Here is an 18,578-nt window from a genome sequence, read left to right on the forward strand (position 1 = left end):
GGGCTTGAACAGGAGATCACACACTGGATTATTATTATTGAGAGACAGGCTCACTGTCTTTTCCTCAGGCTGGGACAGGAGGACATACACTGTATTATTATTATTGAGAGACAGTCTCACTGTCTGTTCCTCAGGCTGGAGCAGGAGATCACATACTGTAATATTATTATTGATTGACAGGCACACTGTTCCTCAGGCTGGGACAGGAGATAACACACTGTATTATTATTATTGAGAGACGGGCTCACTGTCTGTTTCTCTGGCTGGGACAGGGGATCACACACTGTATTATTTTTATTGAGAGACAGGCTCACTGTCTGTTCCTCAGGCTGGGACAGAGGATCACACACTGTATTATTTTTATTGAGAGACAGGCTCACTGTCTGTTCCTCAGGCTGGGACAGAGGATCACACACTGTATTATTATTGAGAGACAGGCTGGCTGACTGTCTGTTCCTCAGGCTGGGACAGGACATCCCACACTGTATTACTATTATTGACAGATAGGCTCACTGTGTCTTCGCTTGGGCTTGAACAGGAGATCACACACTGGATTATTATTATTGAGAGACAGGCTCACTGTCTTTTCCTCAGGCTGGGACAGGAGGACATACACTGTATTATTATTATTGAGAGACAGTCTCACTGTCTGTTCCTCAGGCTGGAGCAGGAGATCACATACTGTAATATTATTATTGATTGACAGGCACACTGTTCCTCAGGCTGGGACAGGAGATCGCACCCTGTATTATTATTATTGACAGATAGGCACACTGTGTCGTCGTTTGGGCTGGGACAGGAGATCACACACTGTATTATTATTACTGAGAGAGAGGCTCACTGTCTGTTCCTCAGGCTGGGACAGGAGATCACACACTGTATTATTAGTATTGAGAGACAGGCTCTCTGTCTGTTCCTCAGGCTGGGACAAGAGATCACACACTGTATTATTATTATTGTGAAACAGGCTCACGGTTTTTTTTCCCGGGCTGGGAGAGAAGATCACACTGTATTATTATTATTATTGAGAGACATGCTCACTGTTTGTTCCTCAGACTGGGACAGGACATCCCACACTGTATTACTATTATTGACAGATAGGCTCACTGTGTCTTCGCTTGGGCTTGAACAGGAGATCACACACTGGACGCGGAGCCGATCATTTGCAATTGGGCTGTGCCGACAGACCAGGACGAGCTCTGTCGGCTCAAAAGCAGCGCAGGACCTGCAAGAACAACAGAAAGATTAGCATCCAGCGGGGGCTTCATAGTGAGCCCAAGATCTCATCAAGAATCGGCTCCAGCAACAGGGCTGGGCGCATTGTTCCATTCTCCGACCACTCTCGGTGTAAACAAGTCCCTCCTGGTCTCTGCTTGAATTGCACTTTCCTGCGTTTGCTTTGGTGTAACTGGCTTCCCCTGCATGGGCGAATGTGTAGAAGATCCTTAGTAAGTCATTGAAGAAAACCGAGAAGAGGTCGGAGTGGCCTCTGTCGTTCATCAACAATCCAGTCAGGCAGTACTCCTCTGTAAAGCGCCGTTCGTTCACATCGATTGGCTTTTTTTTGCCTTCATTCGTACAAGTAGTAAAAGCAGACGCCCCTATTCTGCCGTGACTCGGTTGCGGCTACAGCGCAAAGTACTGACCACTATACGATCACGGCGAGTTACCGAGACACACGTGGCAGGGCGGAAAAGGTGTGCTCTCTTCGTGTGACATAATTCGGAAAAGTCCTGACGTTGCATTTCAACTGAGCCCCAGTATACATCGACCCTTCGACACTCTGAGTGACAACTCTCTTGCGTGTTTTCTCATATTTATGTAGTTTGCTTGCATGATGCCCGGAACAGCGGGGTTGTGTGTTCCCATATGGTCTAGCGGTTAGGATTCCTGATTTTCACCCAGGCGGCCCGGGTTCGACTCCCGGTATGGGAACGTGTCCGTTCTGCCTCCTGCTTTCCAAAAGATCAGCACCGTGTACGAAAGAGCCGCATTAAAACCGCTCGAACGTGCAAAACGTGCGAGAAGAGGGGGCGCTTGTTTCCAACCGAAACTTCTCGCGTGTGAGACGAGCTGATCATCGCTGTGGGAGTGTTACTCTGGTAGACAGGGCTGACCTTCGGCAATAGGATTTATACTCTCCAAGATGATATTTGCACTTTCTGGAGAGGCGATTTTCTCCACTTCAGTAGCCCGATTTCGTCGATTGCGTGGAGAATGAATGTAGAATGTGGCGCCGCCTTTCCTGCTCCATCCATGACAGGCGTGCTGGTCTCTGGAGAGAGAGCACGGTCCATCAGCGCACTCCAATAAAGGCACTGGAAGCAGCTGAATCGCATTGGCGAAGCTCAGCGCTGGGCCGCTGGGCACGTCTTACCACCGTTTCCGTAGTGTAGTGGTTATCACGTTCGCCTCACACGCAAAAGGTCCCCGGTTCGAAACCGGGCGGGAACAGTCTTCTTTTGTCGCCACGCACAAAAGGGGATTGGGGATTCGCCTAGCGCTGTGATCGAACAGACCCACTCACCTCTTAGTGTGGCGGGATCTGCACAGTGCATGTCGCAGCGCATCCTGCTTTCACTTCAATGCGCGTCCTGATGTACCCCGGTCTCCCGCGTGACAGGTGGGGACACGTGACAGGTCCTATACTAACGAGGAAGACATCGCTCTCTCCGACCCCCGGCATCATGTCCCGACCCACCGTGCTGGAAGCCGACGCGTGCTGTGATTCCTTTACGGAGCAGAAATGACAACCGAGGAGCCGAGAGATCATTTCAGCATTTCGCGTCTGAACGGAAAACACAGACGACCAACTCGGAATGATTTGCCTTTGACGCTTATCAAAGCGTTCTTTGTGCATCGAACAGACCCACTCACCTCTTATTGTGGCGGGATCTGCACAGTGCATGTCGCAGCGCTTCCTGCTTTCACTTCAATGTGCTTCCTGATGTCGAGTCGTGTGCCGTGCGGAGGCTCTGAAAGCGCGAGCAATGAAAAGGTGCACGGCGCTGTGGAAAGAAACACAGAGAAGTGAAAGCAAAAGGAGGTAGAAAGCTCCTGACAGCCGCTTCCTCTTCCCCCCCTTGCATTTTTCCCGTCTTGTTGTGCTAGCTGACAACGGCATGAAGAGGAAAACGGAGAAACCGTTTTTTATTTGAACAACAAAAATAAATATTATACAAAAAAGAGCACATGTGACGTATCAATAACATCGTCAGGGGCACGTGCTATAATCCAACTACACTTTCTGAAAATTCTACTGTCCAGACAAATGTACATGCTGATCTGCACTGAGCTGCTCAATTGAAATCCAGAAGGCAACACAGCCGCGCTCCTATACCAAGAGCCAAACCTGGACCGCCTGGGTAAAAAAACAGGAAACCTAAGCACTTATCCATAGTGACAGCTTTTGAAAAGGAGCTCTAATATTCACAAATACGAAGACAAGGTTTAAAATACTCCATAGGTTTAAAATTCAGGAATATGAATGGTCAATTGTTTACAATTGGAGCTTTTATGTTTCGTATGATTTAGTGACTTTTTTTACAACATGTAGAAAAAAACAGCACACCTAAATGACAAAGCCTTAGAACTACAGAGAAAAACAAATTGCGTTTAAAGTAAGTTTAAAGGCTCGAGATAACAGTGCAATATAAACGCAAATGTTTGTCGTCTTTGTGGCGCTTACTTTTTGTTGCTTTATCGAATTTCATGCAGTTTATTTCTGACATAAGACATAACAAGCTTGTGTATTTATGAAAAAAAAGCAGGGCAACAATTTACGTTAAATGCACATATAGTAAATGTATTTTCTCATATAATGGTGTGCTTTTTTGTCTAAAAATCGTTCATGAATGGTTTAACAGACACTTTGCATGATTAAAAAAATATATTTATGAATCTTAATGTTTTATACAATAACGTTTTATTGTGAACATCGGCCCTGTTTATCAATATCACCAGTACAGTTCTGGATTTTATTCTGCCTTCCTACGCACATATGAATTTCCTTTCACTCAACAGCTCGCATGTGTGGTACTGTAGCTTATTAGCGCCAGGGAGAAAAAGAACGTCGTTGGCTTTTAAATGATGAACCATTTGCGTTTATACAAAATGACAAAACGTTGTCGCTGACATTTGGCCATACTCTGTTTAAACACCTGTTGTTTTCTCTAATATTGGCTCCTGTGCTTCGGACCATTTATGAGAGGAGAAGACACTGAAAAAGTCGTGAGAAAGTGGATTTTACACCTGTGCCAGTGCTGTAGTGGTATCATACAGACGCCCATACAAATCCATCACAAGCTGGAAGCTCTGGAAGGCAACATAAAAGATTGCTCTGTCCGTTGGTGGATGAGGTATGCTCGTTTTTTTCAATGTAAAATGTAATGTACAAAGATCAAATTTGATTCAAAATCCACGAGAGGAAGGGAAGATATCACTTAAAAAAATAAGAACTGAATATTTGGATCCGGGACCTCATACTTATCAAATTATTAAAATAATACTTATTAAAATATCAGATTGTGTTTCTGCAACATTTCGTGCACAGGACGCCGTATTTAACAATAAAAAAACAGTCACAACGAGGGCTTTACACGCAGTCCGGGGTATTTTCCCCTTTTATATTTTTGCCACTTTATATCGAACCTGTTACACTCCCAAAAGTGCAGAGTAGCTTGTAAATAAAAATGTACAATTCACCGCTGGTATAAACAGATGTGGGCCTTGTTTGCCTTTGTAAGCATTTGTTTAAAAAATAAGTTCACAATACGTTAAAAACACAAAAAAACACAAATTTAATCATATAACGATACAAACTCAATACCAAATCATTATGCCAATTAAGTACCTATCCTTTGAAAACAGAGAACACCTTTATATCTACAAAAAAAAACGTGACATTTGTGTATACTTTTGAATTACAATGCAGGCAGAGTAGTCCTCTGAATTCAAAGATCAGATTTTGGCCAAAACAAGACAATCAGACGGGAGTTGAATTCGGAACAAGAGCCTCTGCTTCGTGGTTTATTGAGCTTTTGATCAACGTCTGAGTTAAAAAAAATTGCTATTTCAACTCTTTGATTGAAGTACACAAGAAACACATTCCTCCAAGCCAGAGTCAAACCAGCAACCTAAGGATTCTTCATTATTGCCACTACAGTCCTCTGCTCTATCAACTGAGCTATCTGTTTCTGGCACATACTGCCCAATGTTGTGCAATGTTTTGGGTGATTTAAATCACAGTTCGACATCAGGTTTTCAACTCGTTTCCTTAGTCTTGTTTACCTTGAATTTAAGCCACGAATCAGGTTTCTACAGTATGAGCTTCTGGAGATATTACAAAATGTTTGATGGGGCATCAATCATTCCAGGCGGATATTGACACCTTTTTTTCTCGAGGGATCATATTAAACATTTCATTAGGATCGAGAGGAGGATCGCCATGAGACACAAAACAGTTTCTTTCTGTCTTTCTTAGAAAGTAGCATTTGTGCTACATTAATAATATTTTCGTGGAAATATAGAAGTTGTCATTTTTAAAACTTATATTTGAATCAAAATGTGGTTTTGAGTTAAATATTAGCGTGTTCATGGAATTAGTTTGTGTTTGTCATTACTATATATATATAGCCATGTTACCAGAATTTGTAGCTGAAGTTTAATACTTGTGTTTTTTATGATGATTAGCCATTTGTTTATTACAATATTGTATAAAATGCATAATTTGAACTATATATTTTTCAGGGGTGAATAATTGTATATTCTCAGAATAAATTTCTAGACCAAATCATTGGCTTGATTTACTAGTTTCTACAACTATGAGACCTATCTTTGATGTATAATAGACCTTTAACTATATAGGTATAATAGTCCTCTAAATGTTTCCGTATAATAAAACTCCAACCATTTATGTATAATGGACATACTGTATAATCAGAGATGTGTAATTGACGTATAATGATATACGTATATTAAAATTTCATTCTAGACCAATTACGGACCACATTTATACATCTAAGGTATGTGTTTAATCAATGTACTGTACATCAGGAAAATAAAGCATATGCTCAGTAGAGGGGTTGTCATATTTTGTCTGTTAATCAAACATAAACAACAATTATGGACAACCATTTTTTGCCAAGGTTGTGAATATTATAATGCCTTTAAAGTCACGTTTAAACTTTCTGTAAAATTAAAAAAAAAACACAGAAATACAAGCGGGCACTGATTTGTGTTCACGATACTCAAATGTAACAAATCCTGCTCTGGAAATTGTCTCTTCTCCCCTTGTGAGCCACAATCCCACCAAAAGGTCTCTGTGTGTCTCTGTTTGGGAGATGTCAAGATGCTGAGCCTGTGCTGTGCTTCAGTGGCAGGTGTAGAAGACACGCTGTTGTACACGGAATGCAAATTGAGCTCCTTGGACATGAAAACTGACAGATGGTTAAACCTTCTCTCAATAAACAGGAGATCCTGTGTCCGAAGTCCTGAGGTGTCTTTCTTCCTGTCTTGTCATACAGAATGTATCATTAAGGACGACCACATATGGCTTGATTTTGTTAAATGCAAGTATTTATTTCCTTTCTTGGAACCACTTGTTTTTCGAGAATTTCTAACAATTTGTGAAATATGAAATAGAAATCTTGCTTATAAGTGCAGAAGAAATACTGCCAGTTGGCAAGAGAACGACACCATTTTTTTTTCTTTAACCAAAAACCTGCATAGGGAGATAAAAATCCAATTGAAAAAATCCACTTGAGAAGTTTTCGTTGGGGAAGATGGTTGTGGAAGGGCAAAAAAATCGCAGGTGATTCACTCCTCTTGACTAGGTGGCGCTAGGAAGTGCAGAGTTTATATCCGGCTGAAGAAACTCCTCTTTCTCAGCTCCGCTTCTCTATTGTTTTGAAGTTGCGGCCGCGCTAACGAATGACGTCATTATACTACGCGACCCTGCATGTACTTCAACTACGTGTGGGTGACTGAATAATTTTCTTTAGATAACGAAAGTTGTTGTTTTTCTTTAAAATAACTTCAGGTTCTGAATACGTAACGTCTTGTCGACTGTGTTTATGCTTGAACAGAGCACAGCCCTGACAACAGGATCTGTGAAGAATAAAAAATAAGTTGTTCTGTTTAAACTTCGGAAGTCAGTCTTTGTTTCTGGACCGACTCTGAAGAAGGATGGCGGAGTGCTTGTTAAATCTGCAAACCCAGCTTGACTCTTTCATGCACGTTTTGCTCAAATCGATCGTGTATGAAGTGTCAGAAGTTTTTGGAAACAGGATGTCTGACTCCGAGAACGAGTTTCAAGACAAACTCCGCAATATCTCCCAGATCCTGGTGAGACGGGCCGTGTTTAAAATCACACAGTGTGTGGAGGACAGTGTCGGGAGTGAAATGGCGCAACTGAAGAAGGAAAACGAGAGCTTGAAGTGGAGATTGAAGCTGTGGGAGAAGGAGTCGGGAGCAGAAGGATATCAGGGACCGACAGATCATGTTGGATACACGCTTCCCTGTGAAGTGACTGCAGGAATAAAAGAAGAAATGGACACGAAACTAGAGCTGTCAGGTCAGTGTGGTGACTTGTATGTAGTCGGGATCTGTGCGAGTTTAAAAACAGTGTCTTTAACTTCCTCACTGGTGAGAGTATAGTGGAGAGATGCAGAGTGAAGTGGGAAAGACTTGTGTGTTGTAGCAACGGGATTTTTTACTGGAAACTAAACTGTTTTGTCTGGTTACGGTAATAAACACCTCGTTCAGATTCAGCAATTGTTTCACTGAATCAGTGAATAAATACAACGTCATTAGGAAAGAAAACGTATAGATATTGATTTTACGTCGTATTGGCTTTTTATATATTTACTGATGAATGTGTATATAACAATAATTTTAATCGGTTTAAGTATTTCAGTCCTCCGGTCCTCCTCTTCTCAATGCAGTCTTAATCTTAATGTACTGTAGTGTCCAGTCGGTCAGTGAGTCTGCATTAACCCCTCTCTCTCAGTGCTGTGTTATTGTACTACAGTGTCCAGTCATTGTGTCTGTATTAACCCCTCTCTCTCTCAGTGCAATGTAAGTGTACTTTAGTGTCCAGTCAGTGTGTCTCTATTAACCTCTCAGTGTCAGTGCAGTGTTAAATGTAGTGTGCAGCGTTATGTGTAATGTTGTTGTGATATTATTCCAGTAGACTCGCATTTTATACAGCAGTTTTGGTCCTGACAAAGCCTGTATATCCAAAATTGCATATAATCAGAACACCATCCTTAAATGGAGCGGAGGGGCGGAGCAGTGGCTCTGTGGCTAAGGATCTGCGCCTGTGGCTGGAAGGTCGCAGGTTCAAATCCTGCGGCTGGCAGAGGAATCCTACTCCATTGGGCCCCTGAGTAAGGCCCTTAACCCTAACTGCTCCAGAGGTGCTATACAATGGCTGACCCTGCGTTCTGACCCCAAGCCTCTCTCCCTATCTGCTTGTCTCATGGAGAACAAGCTAGTGTATGTGAAAAGATAAATTCCTAATGCAAGAAATTGTATAGGGCTAATAAAGTAATCTTATCTTATCTTAAACAACTCATCTGTCACTGTACTAGCATGTCCATGTATATAGTGTAAATTACAATAAAAACAGTGATACAATTTAACTTTTCTTGTCTTGCTTTTTTTCCCTCTTTGTACTTATATTGATGTTCATGCTGCATGATAACTAGTGACTAGTTCCCAAAGAGCAGCTCAGCTGCGTGCTATTAAGACTTGAATTTTTGGGGATTCCCACATCTTTATTTATAGTATTTGATTTTTTTTTCACAGCTGACTGGCTATACATGAATTTGTGTAAAAATACGTAACGTAAAATATGAGTCTGCTGTATTTTAAATCCTTTTTCAAGTTATGTGTTCAGAGATGAAGTGTGTTTGAATCTGTGATGTATATCAAGTTCTGAAAATGAGTTTTGAAAAGTTAATTTACTTACTACTGTTGTGTCATACAAATGACAAAGTTCAGGTGTCAGTGAAGCAGAAGTCTCTTTATTTCATATGCATATGGAAGTCTGGCTTCCAACCACCGGACTTAAAAATAAGTAGCTAAAGATGTTATTTTATACCTTTAAACAAACAAGTTACTATGACGCATTCTAAACAAATGATAAGACAGCAACACATGCCGATTAATTATATCTAAGTTGCAGACTAGACAACAGTTAGTTCTTTTCACATTCTGGGCGTACAGCCAGCTTACCAAATACATGCCCTTTACCTTACTGACCAAGAACAGGCAGCATCTTTAAATATTTGGGCACAAAGCTAACTTCAAGACACTAGACTGCATAGTTTGCAAAATACAAAAGAATACAAAAACAAAAAAATGATATTATCATCTCACTTCCCAGGTCTCTCCCTTATCTCTTCACTGCTAAATAACGTCTTTGCTATCTGAAATTTAAATTTTAAGCTAGTACTTTTTGTGTGGATATTACTTCCTTTTGAGCACTACTTGAAGCTCGTGTTAAAACTCAGGGCTCAATACTTGACCCTTTACTTTTCAGCATTTACATGTGTCCACTTGGTCAGCTTTTAAGGTCACATGGCCTCAACTGTCATTTCTATGCTGATGATTTTCACCTAGACGTCCATACCAAACCTGACAGTGATGTGGCTTTCTCTATTTTATCGAATTGCATCTCCGACAGAAAAAAACCTATGTGACTCAGAATTTCCTTCATCTTAACTGTGACAAGACTAGAGTCATGCTTATTGGCACCACCCACAAACTTTGTAAAACCAATGCTCTAGACCTATCCGTAGATAGTTCTGTACTTGAGCTTCAGTCTAAATTGAAAACCCGAAGATATTTAACTCAGACCTGACATTGGACCCATATGTGCAGCATATTGTCAAAGCATCTTCCTTTCACATACTATACAGCCACCTTTGAAGGTTTTATATACAGATGCAGCCATTCAAAACGCGTGAGGTACACCATGGTACAACATGGTGGGCGTGTCGCATCAAAACACGGTATGATGCAGTGTAACGTGTCATATGACGTCATATCGGAAAGTATCCGGAATCACCTTGTAAAACTGCCAGGAGGAGCTATTAAAGGTTAACTCTCATGTACAGCATTTGAGCTTTTAAATTTAAACTGTGTATTACAGCATGTTAATCATCAGTCATTAAAAAGTTAGTAAATTTTTTGAATGCAAGATTGTTCAGTTGGGCAAAAGTACACAACACAACCTTTATCATAAATATTTTAATTATGCAGAAATATTTTATGCATCAAAGCCTTTACCGAAGATATCACTAATAGTATTAATGAATGACCTTGGATAAGCTGTAAACTCAAAGTATTACGCTGGTCCACATTATTTGTAACCGTCATTTTAAATGAAAATACTTTTATTTTTTCATCGACAAAAAGTAACACCACAGCATTTCGTTGATCTAACTAACAAGAATGGGACATTAGCTAGACAATATGATAAAGGAATAAATGACTTTTTTGGTTTATTTCTTTAGCACATTTATTTGAACATTTCCATCGATTGTACAAGCACTGAAAAACTGCCAAATCCCTAGTTCGTCGGGCATTTTCTTTTACTATAACAGACATAAAAACTCCCTTGCTTTTAACAGAGCGTTTCATAATTTCTAACAACGAAAATGATTTAAACTGCGACACTTTTATATCAAGAGCTCAAAATATCACAAGGATCCTCAAGAGATCAACAAAGACAACAGAAAAAGATATGTGTATCAGATACTGTACATGAGAATCCAAGCTTTTTTTATCTACGCTAAGAAGTAGTCTTTAAAATTTCTTCATCACACAGTGAAGTCAAAATTCCGGGATGTGCGTATATTAGAAAATATAGGACTTCTTCGAATGTGTGTCAGGCAATCAGACTTTGGGACCAGAATTATCAGTTTTATTAAATGTCTTTTTGATACAATCAGACAAATGCAACATAAATTGTTATCTTTGTCTTTTAAGTATCTTAATAAACTATCAGCATAGCTTTCTCCCCGTTTAGATTTATTTTTCTTGGGATTTTGGGATCAAACGTGGGAAGATTAGATTGTAATCATTTTTATTTTTTAAATACATTTTAGGAAAGTGTAATCTATACTAAAAAGCTGTATTTATTTTATTGATTCCCTCTCGCACTCCAAAACATACTGGTAGGTTAATTGGCTTATGGGAAAACTGGCCCTGGTTATGTGTGTTTGTGTCTGTCTGTCCTGTGATGGACTTGCGCTATGTCCAGGGTGTATTCTGCCTTGTGTCCGTTGCTTACTGGGATAGGCTCCAAATCCTCTGTACTGGATAAAGAGATTAGAAAATGGATGGAAGTAAAGGCACTGTGTGGATGGAACTATACACAGTGTTAGAAACCCACTGTGAGATGGCAGCATCTCACTGAGGCTAAATTATTTTATAGGGCTGGCTTAAGGAAACAGCCTTTCCACCTCTCTTGCACATCAATAGCCATACCTAGTTAGTTATTTCAACAAATCTTAAGATGCTGGCTCTGTGGATCCGCATCAGCTATGTTTGTCCATTCCTTCAATTCATGTGCATCCAACACACAGTTCAATGCTAGCAACTACACAAAATCTAAAATACAATCCTCATTTCAGTATCTATGTAAACATACAGTCTGTTAACTTCATCATCTTCATCAAAAGTATGCCTAACCCCATCAGGTTGTGTTCTTGTTATCAGTGTATTCCTCAACTTTCCTCAAATTATCTTTTTCCTACCAACATCTCTAGTCTTATATCCTGCAATAACTCAGCCAACACTTAACCCCTCAAAAGCTGCATGTGTTAATTTCTTTAAATCACAAATATCATATGTAAATACTGGCCATGTAATACTCTGCATGGTGGAATAATAGTTTATTTTAAAGGGAACTAGAGGAACTAGGAACTAGAGAAATCAAGAAAGCCATTTCTTTCTAGAATTAATAAATGCACATCCTGTTCACTGGGGAAATTAAATCCACACTTTAATATGCATCTTTAATATGTTCAGAATTTGACAGCGAGAATCCTGATCGGGATGCATTACGCCTGTCCTTGCACTGGCTTCCTATCAGGTTTCGAGTCAACTTCAAAATCCTCATCCTCATTCAGTACCTATCTGGCTTATTATCTGTCTACTCCCCACCTTTGTCCGTCTGACTCTGGTCTTCTAGCTGTCCTCAAGAACATCTACATTCTGTGGGTGACAGGACCTTCTCTAGCTGCACCCCAGAGCTCTGGATTTGTATCCCCAGTGATATCAGTCACCTACCCTGAGTGCATTTAAATCTAACCTCAAAACCTTTTTCAGAAGAATTAGTGTCTGTATCTGCTTCATTTTCTAATTGTGGTAGCACTTCTAACTGCTTGTCTTTCTTTTATGTATTTACTTTGTAATCTGTGGTCCTTATAACTGTTTTTACATCTACTGTATTGCTTTATTGCTTTGTCACTCTTCTCATTCGCTCTTTGCTAAATGACTTTTCATACTAATCTGATCAATCTAACTGCTTATTTTCTGTGCTTTCTCTATCCTGTTAGATTTACAATTATTCTGAAATTTTTCTTCTTGAAATGACTCATTTTTAAATACCTTTTTTCACTGTTAATATCTTGCAGCAACTATGCGACAAAATATACACTTAGCTCAACCTGACAGTTCATCCTGCTACCAACATTGAATAAAAAAATCTTTAGATTTCTATATTTGTCTTTATCTAGTGGTTTCATTAGTGACACAGGCTAAACTTTCTTGGAAAAATGTATTTTATGTGTTGCGAAAAACTGACTTGCTTTAACAAAATATATTTACAGATCCTTTCGCCTGGCAATCTACCTGAATGCCCAACTATCTGTGAAGCCCTCCATGAAACCATGTTTGCTATTAATTCATTTGGATCTCACTGACAGAATTGCTATTTTTTATGCGTGCTAAGTTTCTGATTCCTCACTCTGTTTCATGTGTAGAGATGGATAAGACTTTATTGATCCCAAAGGGAAATGGACGTACATGTTCATGAACATGTTTGCATGTTCTTTTGTAATATACACTTTTTGTGATTTTTTTGTATATCTAAGCAAGTGTTCCTGCATCCCTCTTCTGCACTATGTATAGTCATGGCTTTTTTCTGTTTGCTTATTTCAAAGTAACACCTGCTCCATTTCTAAAACTTTTTGCTCTTGTGCATTTTTGTATTTTTTACACCTCTAGCACTTTAACGTCCTGAATTTATATTTGCCTTAATTTGTAGGACGAATTTTAGTTTTAGCCTTAAAAAGCTTCAGTTTTCACTATCTTTTGTTTCTTGTCCTTCAACTGTTATTATTGATCATCGAAGTATTGTACTTGACATGACTTGATTCACCCTTTCCTGAACATCTGTGAGTGGCAGAGATAGTGCTGTCTCTGGTGCGATCTTTTGCAGCTGACATTTCACTGTTTTAAACGAATAAGAAATTAGATTGCTCATAAATCACTTATTCTAAATAAACACAGCGTGTTTGGAGACCTTGATCGAAACTGATTTTAGATGTCAGAAAGGATTTATTTTCTCTGTGTATTTCTGTGTGCGTATTTCCTACATTGCTTTGTCGAGATTTTAACTTTATATTTAGGCTCAGATTTCAACTATAAATCTCACACTAATTACTAGCGGTAAATACTGATGTTTTGCTCCCTCTTACCACAAAATCTATATGTATTGTATCTGGGATGACCTAATTTTTGTACGTGTACCTACTGTGATTCGGAAACGGAACGGTTAAAGATGGCGACAAGTCAGGCACCCAGAGGGAGGGGGAGAGGGGGTGCGTCTTCCTGCCTCCATAACTAAAATGCCAAATAGGAGTGGCTTAAGCGATGTACACAGTCATGTAACTGACAGTTTGAGGTAGCCTATCGTATAGATTTCGCTTTGTTGCTGATAGATTAAGCTTTCGAATCTCAGCCCCAAAGTCATGTGACTGATTTTTCACCCTGTTTCATTGGTTAAACGCAATGATCACATGCACCACCATGGTAACTGGGATGTGTAGTTTTTAATTCAGTTTGAATTATAACTGTACGTACTGTCTTCATATTTGGCAAGGGCTTTAAAGAGAGGGCGCGCCAAAAATATTCGATGCCGTCGTCCTGGAAGAATTTGACCTCAGAACGTTTGACTAGCCTACTGTATGTTCCTAAATTAATATCATTTATGACCTTCTATCTATATACCTTCTTCTGCTCCTCTTCTTTTTATGCTCAGCTACTAAAATTTCCCTTTAGCGGTAAAATTTCCTATAAATATTCAATACTAAGCGGATTAAAATGTGCACAGTAAAGAGATTAAATGATTAAATCTTTTCACTACCGACTAATGCACCATGAGTGCCCGTTGGTACCGTGCATTTTGAATGGCTGCATCTGTATAATAAAGTTTATTATTATTTATTATTATTATTATTATTATTATTATTATAATAAAGGTCTTGTCTTCTTGTCCTGTGTTTTCAGGCTCAGAGGCCAGTGTTCTCCCTGATGCTGGGGAAAGGGCTCCTCTTGAACAGCAGCACAGTGAGGAGGAGGAGTGGAGCTCCAGTCTGATGCAGGAGACAGAGATCACTGCTGCAGAAGGGAAAGAGACACTCAGTGAGCAGCAGACAGAGAGCAGACAGAGTGTGGAGGATCTGGACTCTGTGCCCATGATGAAGACGGAGCCTGAGAGTGGGACACCTGGACTCTTAGTATGTGATGCTTTTACAGAGAAGATTAATAATCAGGACACGAACAATATGTCACAAGGTTGTAATGAACTTTACTGTGTCTCTGTACAAGAGCTCAAAGAAGAACTGAGTGAGTTTAATCTTACAGATAAGGACATGGAGCCCCAGTTGATTGACCCCGCAGAGCTGAAGAAGGAGCCCCAGGTGATTCAGACTGCTGAGCTGCACACTGAAGGACACGATGGAGAAAACAAATCTCAGTTTCAGAACAGAGAGCAAAATCATTCCATGAAGGATTTGCAGAATAAGAAACCCCAGCATGATCAGACAATGAGGAAGAATCACTCAAAGCCTTGCTCAGATGGAGTGGACAAACTGCCATTACAACACAGGGATGAGCAGCCTTTTTGTCAGTCTAGAATTTCAAAAAACCTTCGCTCAGGAGAGAAATCTTTCACTTGCCGTCAGTGTGGGAAGAGTTTTAGTCAGTCACACAACTTAAAAAGACACCAGGGTATTCACACAGGAGAGAGACCATTCAGCTGCAATCAGTGTGAGAAGAGTTTTAGAGACTCAAGTGCCTTAATAGTCCACCAGCGCATTCACACAGGAGAGAGACCATTCAGCTGCAGTCAGTGTGGGAAGAGTTTTAGTCAGTCAAGAACCTTAATAGTCCACCAGGGCATTCACACAGGAGATAAATTATTCAGCTGCTGTCAGTGTGGGAAGCGTTTTAGTCAGTCACACTACTTAAAAAGACACCAGCGTATTCACACAGGAGAGAGACCATTCAGTTGCAGTCAGTGTGGGAAGAGTTTTAGAGTCTCAAGTGCCTTATTAGCCCACAATCGCACTCACACTGGAGAGAGACTGTTCAGCTGCAGTCAGTGTGGGAAGAGTTTTAGTAAATCAAGTAACTTAAGAGCCCACCAGCGCACTCACACAGGAGAGAAACCATTCAGCTGCAGTCAGTGTGGGAAGAGTTTTAGTCAATCACATGACTTAAAAAAGGCACCAGCTTGTTCACACAGGAGAGAGACCGTTCAGCTGCAGTCAGTGTGGGAAATGTTTTAGTCTTTCAAGTAACTTAAGAGCCCATCAGCGCATTCACACAGGAGAGAGGCAATAGAAAACACTAGGGAGGAGATCACACACCTATCTACATCAGTGGAACTGCAGTGGAGAGGGTCAGCAGTTTCAAGATCCTGGGAGTTAACATCTCAGAGGACTTAACCTGGACCCACCACACTAAAACCATGGTCAAAACAGCACGGCAGCGCCTATTCTTTCTCCGTAGGCTAAAGAGGTTTGGCATGCCATCACATATCCAGGCCAACGTCTACAGGTGCACTATTGAGAGCATCCTGACTGGTTGCATCACTGCCTGGTATGGGAACTGCTCCGCCCGGGATCGCAAAGTACTGCAGAGGGTGGTGAAGTCAGCACAGCTCATCACCGGCTGTGAGCTACAAAACATCCAGGATATCTACTCAGCTAGATGTCTGAAGAAGGCCAGGTCCGTTCTCAAGGACCGCAGTCATCGCAGTCACAAACTATTTTCCCTCCTACCATCCGGTTAACGGTACCAAAGTATTCGGTCCAAGTCCAACAGACTACAGCTTCTACCTCCAGGCAATCAGGCTGCTAAATAGCCAACCTCCAGCTCCTTTAGCAAATCACCTGTAATGGCTACATGGACACACAGTTTTCACTGTATTCAGCATAACTGCACTACTTGTATATATTGCATACACCATGGACACATAGCAGCTCTACTCATATTGAGTTTTATTAAATTTCTATTACATCTGTTATTATGTAACCTTATTTTCATAATCTCAATTTTGTGATTTTTGTGTTTTTGTGATTTCTGTGATTCTTGTGATTTTTGTGAGCTTGCAGAAAAGACATTTCATTGCCAGCAACTACTGCTGCATGCTCTGTTGTTGTGCATTTGATAAATAAACTTTGAAAATAAATTGTTGCAGTCAGCGTGGGAAGAGTTTTAGTGACTGAATCACCTTAAGACACCACCAGCGCATAAGATAAGATCACTTTCTCACATTAGGATTTTGTCTTCTCACAACACTCTCACTATGAGGCCCACAGATAGGAAGAGAAGCTAGGGGTCAGCATCTCTGGTGTAGTTGTGGTTAAGGGCCTTGCTCAGGGGCCCACCAGCATAGGATTTCTCTGCCAGCTGTGGGATTTGAACCAGCAACTTTCCACCCACAGATATACATCCTTAGCTACAGAGCCACTGCACCTAATCACACCAGAGAGGGACCTTCCAGCTGCAGTCAGTGTGGAAAGGGTTTTATCTAGTCAGGTGACTTAAAAATACACCGCTTTAGTCACCACTTTAGTTTTTGATTTAATCATAGTCTTAGTCAAGTCAACTGAAATGTCTATTAGTTGAAGTAGGTAACTGCGTCAGCATGTGACATCTGTTAAAGGTTCCTCAGCTGACACTTTGCGTTTTCTTCTCTTTTCAGCATGGAACAAACCTGTACTTGTTCCTAAAATGTCTATTAGTTACTTTGTAGTAACCCACTTTTGATTTAGTCTAGTCAACTAAATGTTGACTATAATTACTCTTACTTATGGTTGATTAGAACAGAATTGGTTCTAGTCATGCAGTTTACTTTGTGTATAATAACATGTATAAAGATTTACATGTTAGGATGAGCGATTATATGAGCGATTACATTAGGATGAGCGATCCCTCCTCAGCAAAGGGCTCAGTTTTGTACCAGTTCCAAGGAAGCTGGACATCCCCCAGACCAATGTCGACCTTAACCGCTTTTACCGCAGGATCCGTCTCAGAGCACATTTTGCTGACAATTCCTCTTCACAGGCAGCTGATAACAACCCGGTTATTGATGTCATTAACAACATTAATCCCAAACAGAGCTGTTGGACTCCCTCCTCTGGCCGTTTTCCACCAGTTGATTATTTCATCAACCAATGCACTAATCAAGCTCCCAAGGCACTCTCTATACCCAGTAAACATAGGTCTAACCTCACCCAAGGAGAAAATCAGGCGCTCCAGTCTCTCCGCAACAGGGATGATATCGTCATCAAACCAGCAGACAAAGGAGGTGCTGTTGTGGTGTGGCATAAGGATCTGTATGTCTTTGAAGCCTAAACAACTAACTGACACTAACTGACACTTCTGCCTACCTCCCTCTCCAACAGGACCCTACCACTGACTACCAAAAGGAAGTGGTATCCACCATTTCCCTTCTTATCAGCGGTAACGAGCTCTCCCAGGAGGCGAACCGGCTCATCATGGAACATCCACAGGTATCTCAATTTTACCTCCTCCCCAAAATCCACAAACCGGACACCCCTGGACGGCCCATCGTATCAGCATGTAACTGTCCAACTACTTACATCTCAGCCTTTCTCGACAGCCTCATGAGACCGCTGGTTGAAGATCTTCCCTCATACATCAAAGACACCAACCACGCGCTCCAACTTTTCAATGATTTCCAATTTCAGGGTACCGAATGCCACATTTTTACCATGGACATCACATCTCTGTACACCGTCATTCCCCATAATGATGGCCTTACAGCCCTCAAGCACATGCTGGACAAACGCACAGTGCTTGATCCACCCACCCACACCCTGGTACGCCTTGCAGAATTGGTCCTCACACTGAACGCATTCTCTTTCAATAATCTTTATTACCAAAAGGTCAGTGGAGTTGCCATGGGCACCAGAATGGGACCCAGCTATGCCAACATTTTTGTCGGCTGGGTAGAAGAACGCTTCTTCGCTTCCTACACTGGCTATGTCCCTGACTTCTATAAACGATATATTGATGACTGCGTTGGTGCC

At 40.9% G+C, this 18,578-nt stretch overlaps 1 protein-coding gene and 2 non-coding genes across 3 annotated transcripts; all 3 read left to right on the top strand.

Moving 5' to 3' along the window:
- The first annotated feature begins 1,863 nt into the window (after positions 1-1,863).
- On the top strand, positions 1,864-1,935 carry trnae-uuc (transfer RNA glutamic acid (anticodon UUC)). The gene has a single exon. It is a non-coding gene; the product is annotated as a tRNA-Glu (tRNA).
- A 446-nt stretch (positions 1,936-2,381) lies between these two features.
- trnav-cac (transfer RNA valine (anticodon CAC)) lies at positions 2,382-2,454 on the top strand. Its single transcript has one exon. It is a non-coding gene; the product is annotated as a tRNA-Val (tRNA).
- A 4,486-nt stretch (positions 2,455-6,940) lies between these two features.
- LOC148671246 (uncharacterized) lies at positions 6,941-16,716 on the top strand. The gene is made up of 2 exons (XM_088631768.1): positions 6,941-7,573; positions 14,524-16,716. Exons 1-2 carry the CDS (start codon positions 7,186-7,188, stop codon positions 15,804-15,806), a joined length of 1,671 nt encoding a protein of 556 aa, XP_088487894.1. The 5' UTR covers positions 6,941-7,185; the 3' UTR covers positions 15,807-16,716.
- Positions 16,717-18,578: the final 1,862 nt, after the last annotated feature.

The sequence above is a fragment of the Lepisosteus platostomus genome, chromosome 5 (assembly GCF_059453375.1).
Source record: "Lepisosteus platostomus isolate fLepPlt1 chromosome 5, fLepPlt1.hap1, whole genome shotgun sequence".
In the NCBI taxonomy this organism is placed as follows: Eukaryota; Metazoa; Chordata; class Actinopteri; order Semionotiformes; family Lepisosteidae; genus Lepisosteus; species Lepisosteus platostomus.

What these genes read in the sequence shown, in the direction of transcription:
- LOC148671246 (XM_088631768.1), top strand. Translation starts at nt 7,186, where the DNA reads ATGGCGGAGTGCTTGTTAAATCTGCAAACCCAGCTTGACTCTTTCATG. An exon ending in CACGAAACTAGAGCTGTCAG is followed by an intron (nt 7,574 to 14,523) that starts GTCAGTGTGGTG and finishes CTGTGTTTTCAG; the next exon opens with GCTCAGAGGCCAGTGTTCTC.